Here is a 10,461-nt window from a genome sequence, read left to right on the forward strand (position 1 = left end):
TCATAAGAATCTAAATTCAGGGGAAAAATAAAAAAAAAAATAGGCAAATTTAGAGTGATGGGAATATGTTTTTCTTTGGGTGTCCTGACCCCAAGCTATTATTAATTTACAACCAAATAAAATTATAAATGCAACACTTAAATTATCCTCTACATTCACAGTTAGGCTAAGGGAAGGTCTTTATAGCCACTGCCCTGCTACAGTGCAAGGAGGGGTCAAAGTGCTTAAGTGTTAATGACATAAAAAATATAGCATATAGATCTGATTCTCACTATTCTTAACTGGCCACAACACATTCCAGTTTTCATGCTTATTCGTGGGTATCGTGAAATATCAAACACATTACAGGGCAAACTGACTTAAGACCAGTTGTGCGTGATGCTGCACTCAGTCCGTGGCGGCTCCACAGATCTGGAGGATGAAGAGGAACATCTGGACGATGTCGATGTAGAGAGAAAGGGCCCCGTAGACGTACTCCTCCGGACTGATGGCCAGCTCTCGGTTTCCGATGAGGAGCTGGGTGTTGTACGCTAAAAACTAACAGATGAGGAAGAAAGAAAAGTCAGAGGTCAAAAAGCAGGAACGTGCTGGACGGCCTGATCCTCGATCCAACTCAAATCCTTTAACTTAAGTAACAGCAATACCATGTAAAATACTGACTTTTACATTAAAGATTTAAGTGCTACACTCAAGATGTTCTGCTGAATTCAAGGGAAATGCAAATAAAATGGTGATCGAGACATCTAGATATTTTTCTTTTTGGCGTGATGCTGCAGCTGTAAAACAGTGGCATCTTGGGTTTGAACTTTTCTCTCAGTGTAAGTCTGATGAAGAGCAACCAGCAGATACACTGAATATAACTTTACAATGTGGGAAAAGTTTTTTTTTTTTTTTCTAACTTTGAAACGACTTAAGAGGGAATTTTAGAGAAAGTATGAGTTCAAGAGGTTAAGTATCAAAAGTAAAAATCATTCAAAAGTCATTAAGAAGAAGGGCTGCTTTCAGAGAGTTGAATTATTGATGCATTAATCTGTAAGATGTATTTTAATATAGCAGCTCTAAATGTTCTATATCCTGTTGGCTAGTTTACTTGAACAATTCATCGGAGTCGATGTTTTGCATGGAGAAGCTTCTTCTGCAAAGTAACTAGTACCCACAACCATCAGATAAATGTAGTTTAATGCAGTTCAAAAGTACAAGATTTCCCTCTGAAAAGTGGTGCAAGAAAAATATGAAGTCTCACTGGAACTGGAAAAATACAAGTACTTAAGTACAGTACTTGTGTTTACTTTTGTATTTTTTATCACTGCGTATTGAGCATTTCCTCTCTGTTTTGATTAAAAAAAAAAGAAAAAGTCACATAAGGTGTTATAATTTAAATTCATGAGCTCTCCAGTGCAGAAATTCATGTGAATGTAGGCTCACCAGAGTGTAAACAATGGCTCCAAGCGCAGCATAGAGCATATGAAGCCAAGGGACCTGTTGGGTGGCAGATAAGAGAGGCTTCTGTATGTGAAGTCAAACAGATACTCCCTACCGAGCCGCTGCCACTCCCCACTGTAAGTAATGTGAGCGGAGGAAGCCGGTAATGTATAAAGCATGGTTTGACCCAGTGGGATTGCAAAGGACGAGTCCTCACATATTGGAAGCAGAGGACGATGGTTGTGACCATCCCGATGATCATGAGCAAAACAGCAAGAATACAGAGAAGTCCGCCGCAGGAGGTGAAATCCACCTGTGATGAGACACAGAAGTCATTAGCGGGATGAAAGCGAGCTCTTCAAAGTCTAACATGCTCCAGGCCGGTTCGGGATGATACCAGAGAAGATCTGAGCAATGTAAAAAAACATTAAATGTGGGAAGGCTGCATAATGCAATATCCCTATAATGTGCCAAGCTGAAAATGTAACATTCATTTTGAGTTACATCAGATCAAGAAGTTGGATTCGCATAACATCTTACCCCAAAATCCATGAATATTTAAAGGCCTCAGTGCCCCATTGTAATGCGAGACAAAGGCGTTCTCTTACACTCACAACAAAGACATCCTCTGACAAGCCACAGGCTACTGAGCTACAGAGCGGCACAATTTACATCTCCATCTACCTTGGTTTGGAAGCAGAAGATTGTGACAGCCACACAAACAACCGCTGTTATTCCAATGGCAATAAACACCGCTTTGGTGTCATAGTAGCTGTGGAAAATACAGAAAACGGGTGGAAAATTAAAGACAAGAATGCCGTGCCCGTTGCACCTCTGTTTTTATCAAAATCTTGTTTGTGCCTTGTGGTGCATTTTGCTTTGAACAAACCTCGCAATTGTTCCAGTCAAGAAGGACATGGCAAGAGTCTGCAAGACAAAACAGGAGTCACTGAACGGCCTCTGCATGTTAAAAAAGTGGGCCTCTTTGCTCAAAACTACAAGACTAACACACATATGTCATCTCCATAAGTTCTGTGAATGTGTGGGTGGGGTTGTTTTGCTTTTATTCATTATTAATTTTTCAATCTTGGATACGAAAACAAGTTCACTTCTTGCAATATGGTGCTGCTTTTGCCATATGGACATACAGGCCCTCAACAAAACTTGGCCACTGACCCATAATTTAGCAAGCCAGGCTGGAAACATTACTTACAAATATTGACAGTAGCAGAAGATTCCACGGAAAGCGCCTCCTAAACACAGAATATAATGAATGTAGAGATAAGTAAGCACATACAAATGTCATTGCTGGTAATAGATATATATATGTTATTATAGTCATGCTTACCTTGGCTCTTTGCAACAGACGAGAACACAGTAAACCACAAAATAAACCGCACTGTGGGAAGACAGATCACAAGAATTGCTACATTTTGAGCAGACATGAGATGACTTTGACATGAGAGTGAACGACTTTAATTGATAAGTTCATTTTAATGCTGATACATACAAAGACGTCCAGTAGATTGCAGGGTTTCTGATGACAAACACCCTCACCGGCTCACTGTGGACGCAAAAACATAAAGTATCACTCAGAGGTAAACAGGGTGTGAATATTGAGTAGTTGTGTTGGGATGAATGGAGACACTTACACAAACGTAAAGACGGCTACAATTGAAATGGTGACAGAAAGCTGAGCAGCCAAAATTAAGTAAACCTGCCCATGAACACAAAACCAAGAAGTTCTGTTGAGGTCATACATGTAGCTGGATGTGGTTTAGATCAAATAGCATAATCAGTAATTATTTGCACAAGAGCATGAATGCACAGTTAAAATCTTATCTTTGCATAGAAGACCGCATTCTTACTTTCCTGATGAAGGCATGCCGGACAGATGTGTGCTCCCACTGGCTGCTCAAAAAATCATCCATGTCTCCTGCAGAATTGGTTATAAGGAGTTAAGAGGGATATTTGCTGTTACACTTGTGAATATCTACAGTACGTGTAATCCAGGATGTGAAGTCCAGTGTCACTGCGTCACAACCTGGGTTGGACGGAGGCACTCCACCAGACAGAGTCGGTATTATGGTGGGCATCCCAGATGGAGGAAAGCCAGGGCCCTCTCTCATGCCAGCCTGGGGGTAGGCGCTCGCCTGGCCCCAGCGCCCAGGCTGGCCGGGGCAGACGCCAGGACTGGGGCTGTAGGCTGGCGGCGGCGGCGCAGCGAAGCCGTACTGTGGCTGCTCGGGGAAGTTCCCATACTTTGGACTGTGCAGGGCCTCCTCATAGGCTGGAGGGGCATCCACTTTGGTCATGATGATACAGTGAGTCCACCTTACAGAGGGCATGAGCGATGAACAAGTTACATTCCTCTTCATGACTTTAAAATGTAAACATGAACGGAAAAACTTCCCAAATTCTGTATTTAATCAGAAGTAGCAATACAAAGAAAACATAAAATACTCATGTATGCAGTACAAGTCCTGCAGTCATAATTATATTAAGGAAAAAGTATAGAAGTACTAGCAGTAAAATATAGTTCAGTATGAAAAGTAGTCATTTTGGTTCCTCTCAGAGTGCTAATTTCGTGATGATATAAAAAGTATTTTAATGTTGTGGCTCTAACTGCTCAAAATACTCTTGTCTGGTTTACACTCAATACATCATATCTGATGTTTTGCATGGAAAAGCTTTTTTTCTCTGAAAATTAAGTAGTAACCACAGCCATTAAAGTGCTGTAAAAAGCATGATGTCAAAAAAAAAAAAAAAAAAAAAGGAAATACTCAAGTCACGAGCCATTACCTCAAAGCTGTAGTACAGTACAGAATCAGAAATACTTTATTGATCCCCGAAGGGAAACTGAGTCAGCTGCAGTTGCTCAAATTCTTTATATATAAAATATGCTCTAAATATATAAAAGCAAGCATAAGTGAAATTTAAAGAATTAGAAATGGAAAATAAGAAATATAAACATGTGCTAGAAATTTGCAAAAAAAAAAGGCATGCACATTATGTACAACCATGTACCTTGATTCTATAATAATATTACAACATTTACAGAAATAAGAAATTGAGAATATGTGAAAAAAATATACCTATATACACCATATATACACTATTTAATTATTATAAAGTTCTGCTGATATCAGGTTACTGCAGGTTAAAGACCAGGGTAAATGTATATTTTCAGCCTTTGAATATAAACATGTTTGATCAGTATTTCATGGTTTCATTGTCCTATAAGCAATTATTACCACCAATTTTCATTCTCACATTTTCCAAATAAAATCTGCTGTCCTCTAATTGTAAATACAGAATAATACAAATACAAACATACTTTATTAAAGCTACCCAATCTAACCAAAACCCCATGTTTATTTTTAGGGCCACTGGTTTCCAGTGTTGGAAAAAGCCATGGTTGTGTCGCTCTAAAATATTCATGCTGGACAAGCCTGGGAAAACAACGACAGACAAAAAATTTGCATGCATCATCTGGGTATTCTCAGCTCAAATGAAAAGGCAAATAGAGCATGCTTACCCTGTGGATTTAGGCTGAGGTGGGAACAGTGTGCCTCTTGGTCCTCTCTCTCTCCCGGGAGGTTTGTGGACTCGCACCACAAGAGGATGTCATCTTTGTAACGAGATACGGTCACTGAAACACACACTGAGGATGCTGTGTCTCAGACGGGTCGACGCTGGGCCAACGTAGAGTCTTTTCCTAGATATTGCAACATCTGGAAATAAATTATTACATTTTTTTTAAAAAAATCACTTGTTAATACTTCCATGTCGTGGCTCTGCTCAGTTTACCACAGCTTACACGTTACATGCTGATATAGTCTGAGTTTATGTGCTGCCAGTAGGCGTTGCTCACTAAACCTGACTTTATTCCACAGTCATTCCATTACATCCGCCAGCTAATTAAAATAGTATGAGCTCTTGTGCTTAACCCCTTGATGTTCCCACTTACTGACTTACTGACTCTCAGAGGCTGCAGAGGGCTCGATTTTAAAGCCAGAGTGAAGATACTGGCATCATATGAAACAAGACAACACAAGGAATCGACTGATGTCAGGTCTAGGGTTGGCGTGGTGGCTCCATATTGCTCCAAAGTTAGGCTAAATGCATGCAATAAATTTATGCAGGGAAACTGAGAATCTTGTAGATTCAGTGAGCCACATTTGATTCATGTGTGATGATGTTAGCCCAGACCATGTAGGGTAAGACTTATAGTGACCTCTAGGATAATCACAGCCTTATGAGACTTTACAACCATAAACTAGAGACCGGGGACACTCAGAGGATATCTCTAGGTAGCTTTTCCTAGGTATATCGACAGTTAAGGGGTTAAAGGCTTCTCAGTAATATCTGGATCAGAATAATTTGTCTTGTCGTAAAGAAATCTTTAAACGTGTAAAGTTTTTGACACCAAATCAAAGCATGCATTTTTCTGTGATGTTCTTTGAGGTCTTGGTGTGCTAATACGGTATTTTGGAGGGATTTTTGACCATTTTTATTCATTTTCCAGCCGTCAAATATAGTTAAATTTTGCACCAAATCTGTGCAAGGAATAGTATCAACATAAAAATTGCTGCAACAACTTATGATGCATAATTGAGGATGGAGATGGCTATGATATAATTCCATCATACTGTTTTAACTGTCTCTAAGCCAATGCTTATTACAGATTCAGGACTATAATAAGTTGACTTTTATAGTGCTGAGCTGGATCTCAAAGGTTTACTCCTGGCTTTCAGATGATGCATACAACTTCTTTTTGGCTTCTACTGTTGACCTTTTATTTCCCCCTGAAGACCCCCTGCCCCCTCCTAAGATAGGTCTAAAGAAGGGGCTGGAATGATGCAGGGTTAAAGCCTTTAATAACTGCGAGCGTATTTCTACCGTCTCCATGTAGGATGCATAAGCTTTACATAATGTTAACTTCATCATTTAAAATAGAATGTGGGCAAGAGAAAAAAAATAACTCCTTCCCGCATTATTTGTAACATGTCACTCAAAAAAAAAAAAAAAAAAAAAAACTATGCAAGGACTAAGATATTTATTTATCAATTATTGATTACTTTATGGGCATGACAGCCAAAAAATGAAAAGTTACAGGCGGCCAGTGGCAGCTTTAACACACGTTTGTTGCCTCACTGTCACTCAAAATCAGAGAGAGCAGACTCTAAGGGATGAAGAATAACTGTAAATGTAATATTTTCAGTTGTTAATAATGCACTCATATATACTGTATATAATATTGTGATTGGTATTATTCAAATACATTTCCCTCTAGTAATCTCTGGTGTGGTTCAATACAGCGAGGTGCTAGAGGATCCAGCCATTTTACTTATTAACTATGAAGACGTCTTTGACACAGTATCAGATAGCATTTTCATTGTAGCCTTTCTCATTTTGGATGTGTTTGATATTTTATTTATGCAGGTAAAACCTGTTACAATGGAGGTAATAGCTGCATCAAATCCTGTCAAGGCACATCACTTAAATTTAACACCTGCGAAGGGGAAGGCGTCAAGGTTGCCCAGCTTCTCCATTACTGTTCCTCTTTGTGTCACAAATCCTTCGCTCCACCACGTCGCAGGGTCACTCAGGGTGCTGTGTTCAAAGCCAGAGAAACTAAACTGACAGATGACAGTGCACCGTTTATTAAAAAAAAAAAAAAAAGAAGTGAGAAATGCTCTTGATGTGCTGACGTTTCCCTCGAGCCTTGGGACTCTCAGAAACTCCAAATGGACTCTCAGAAACTCCAAATGGACGATGCAAATGGACGGCTTGCCATTATGGCAAGCCGTTTGAGCATATATCCGGGTTTTTGTCAATGTGCCGTTTGAGCATATATTCAGATATCCTACTAGTGCTACTAGTGCTACTAGTAGCACGGCTTGCCATATTGGCTAGCCTTTTGAGTATATATTCAGATATCCTACTAGTTAACTTTTTTGCACTCACTAGTGACACTAGTCACACTAGTAAGACAAAGAGAGACTTCCTATTGGCTCCCAAAGTCATCTCTCCACCCAGCCAGAATTAACCCCCTAAAGCCTGGTGAGATTTCACTGCTGTTTTCCAGTAGCTTCTTGCTTATTTTCCAAGCAGAATAAAGCATAAAAATGTGTGTAATTTCTTTCTTTTTGCCCTTTAAAGTGAGATTTTCTAAAGCTCCATTGCTTTTTGTTGACTTCCTTTCAACATGCAGTAGCACATACTACATTGTGTTAGCTATATCAAAAGTGATCGTGTTATTATTATTATTTCATCTTATAAAACAGGTGCTTCTCATCCTTAAATGTGATTGGCTGAGCCATGTTAATTATTTTGTTGTTTTATTATTACCAAGAAATTGTTGATTGTTTTCTTGTTTTCATTTTTGTGTGTTTATTGGGCTATATGTAGGGTAAACAATTTATAAAAGCAATAAGCCTCTTGAAGCAGTTCTAAGGCATGACGTGCAGTGGAGTACCTTAGCTGTTGTAAAATCACTGCTTCTTGGGGCTTAGCTACTGCTTAAACAAGTACAGTTGTCTCTCCATTCACTTATCGCTGTTCTTTCATTGTGTTGGGGTGTCTATCTGGTGCCCACAGTTGCTTTATTCTAGGAATATTATTGTTATAATATTATTGCAGAAATAAAGAAAGTAAAACGGCGTTTGCGTCTAGTATTGTAAAAAGAGACACTTCACCAGCCACATTTTGAATAAACTTGGGCTGTAGGTTGCCAACCTGACCGCTTTAGTGTATATTTGGTGATACAAATAACGCCAGTCAACATTAGATTGAACATAACATGAAGACCGCATGCATTCAACCTGGGCCCTATTTCAGAACAAAAAGCCATCAGCGCAGATGACAGATGATTTGTCGTGGTAAAAAAATGTAGAGCCAACAGGTAATGTGAAGTGACGTTAGGCTAATGTGATGCGTTAATGTGTCAAATATACATATAATATAGAAACATTTCTATATATCAGGAATGTTTATGTTAAAGGCAGCAGGAGAGGAGACTTTATGGCACAACAGCTGGATTAGATTAGATTAGATTGTGCAGGTCGACCTAATACAGTGGTCACTGAGTGTATATGCATAAGTAAACGGCAAACATAAGCATCCAAACATATGCAAAATTCTATAAAAACTATATAACCTGTAACTGTGAAGTTATGATTTTCCACATTATCTGCTAAAATGTGTCAGTCCAGCAGGATCGAAGGTGAAGTTTGAGCAGATCAAGCCTAAATACTGACAATCGACATTTCAGCTTCCTTCAACCTTTATTTAAGGCCAGAGAGATGAGAGAGAGCACAAACAGACTGCCAAATGGAAGAGTACATTTGTTCTTTTGTGATTTAAAAAACAAACAAACAAACAAACAAACAAAAACATAAAAAAAAAACAACAACAACATATGTTTCTGTACATCAAGGGGAAAATTTGGAAGAAATTTGGAAATTGGAAATTTGCAAGAAATATTTCAATCTAAAATTCAAGACAGCCATTAAAATTTGGACCAGGCTTACACCCACTGACATTAAAAAAAATATTTTAAAGCTGTGAAAGCAGCATTGCATACATATGACATATATATGTTATATATATTATTCCATTAAAATATTTTTGAAAAGTTTCCTCCTTTGAGGCCTCAGAAGGTTCGATTCTGACTCGGTCCAGAATTCCAGAATTCCCGTCACAGAGGCGCATCGGAACGCCGTCACAAAGCTCCTCTGTGACGTCGGCGACACACAGCAGACACCTGGACCTGCGCGTGTGTCTGGACTTTCATTTCCAAAGTGATCACGTACAGTAAGCATGTCACTGAAGCAGGTCAACAACCACAGGAGGACGGGCTCCTCACAGCTCCGTCCGGCTCCACAGAGCCTCCACCAGGCTCCCATCACCCACATTCACACCAGGTATGGACATTTTCCCTGCTGTCTACACAACTTTCTAAGGGACTTTCTGACTCTCTCTCGGGTCACATCTTGCTCAGCTGCTCTCTGCTTTTGTTTCCATTTTTTGGAAGAAATCAAGCCAGTTTGCTCAGGTTGCAAAGGGTTAATTAAATTTAAACACAGGAAACGTGACGTTGATCCAGGTTTCAGACGGTTAGATTTGGTTTGACAGGTTTGATGTTCAGAGTGACAGCGCTCGCTCTCCTGTGATGCTGCTTTTATACAACACCTCCACAAACAGCTTCCATCAAATAACGGAAATAAGACACGACACATTATGATTTACTCATTTAGTGATAATAACAGTAAAACAGCAGAGTGCTGTTATTCTGTATATCAGCACTCACTGAGCGCCTCTTGTCCAATCAGACTGAGCCACTAACAAACTGCTGTATCATGTCTGACATGTATGGTGCTATATTATATTTGTTCTTTTGCTCTCATTATGTTGTTGCTGTAGTTTGTGATGTTTGGACTGCTGTTGATGCATGACTCTTGACCTTTAACCTTCAGCTCCACCAGAGCTGAGAACACGCTGAGGGAGCAGCGTCAAACTGAGGAGCTCCATCATAAAACTCCCAAACCAACCTTCAGCCATGTTGGCCCCCAGCTCTCCACGGGCAGATTCAGCCGCCAAAGGGAGCTGTTCAGGGCCAACCTGAAGAAAAGGAGGGAGTGGATGCTGGAGCCCTCTCCAGAATTTAAAAAGGCCCAGGAGAGGAAGAGGAGGGAGGAAGAGCTCCGAAAAGAGAGACAGAGGAGGGAGGAGGAGGCGGCCAGAGAGAGAGAGGCCCAAGACAGAGAGAAAAGAGAGAGAGAGGCCCATGAGAGAGAGAAAAGAGAGAGAGAGGCCCATGAGAGAGAGGCCCAAGAAAAGGAGGAGGAGGAGGAAGAGGCAGCAGGAGTCCCAGAGGCAGAAGTGGAGCTGAAGCTCGGCTTCTGGGAGAAGCTCCAGGCCTGGAACTTCAGGCAGCAGAAAGACCGCAACCTGAAGAGGATCTCCAGGACTCTGTGGGACGAGTACAGCTGCTGCAGCTGTGAAGGTAAGTCAGGTTAGGAGTTGTATCCCCCT

General features: G+C 40.3%; 1 protein-coding gene across 1 annotated transcript; it reads right to left on the bottom strand.

Moving 5' to 3' along the window:
* Positions 1-241: 241 nt before the first annotated feature.
* Positions 242-3,737, bottom strand: LOC115380026 (protein lifeguard 3). The gene is made up of 11 exons (XM_030081054.1): positions 3,467-3,737; positions 3,291-3,358; positions 3,075-3,139; positions 2,933-2,986; positions 2,771-2,821; positions 2,636-2,675; positions 2,312-2,349; positions 2,107-2,194; positions 1,640-1,735; positions 1,426-1,479; positions 242-537 (listed from the first exon to the last, which is right to left on the bottom strand). The coding sequence occupies exons 1-11, from the start codon at positions 3,735-3,737 to the stop codon at positions 388-390; spliced, it is 975 nt and encodes a 324-aa protein (XP_029936914.1). The 3' UTR covers positions 242-387.
* Positions 3,738-10,461: the final 6,724 nt, after the last annotated feature.

Source organism: Myripristis murdjan, chromosome 21 (genome assembly GCF_902150065.1).
Source record: "Myripristis murdjan chromosome 21, fMyrMur1.1, whole genome shotgun sequence".
NCBI lineage: Eukaryota > Metazoa > Chordata > Actinopteri > Holocentriformes > Holocentridae > Myripristis > Myripristis murdjan.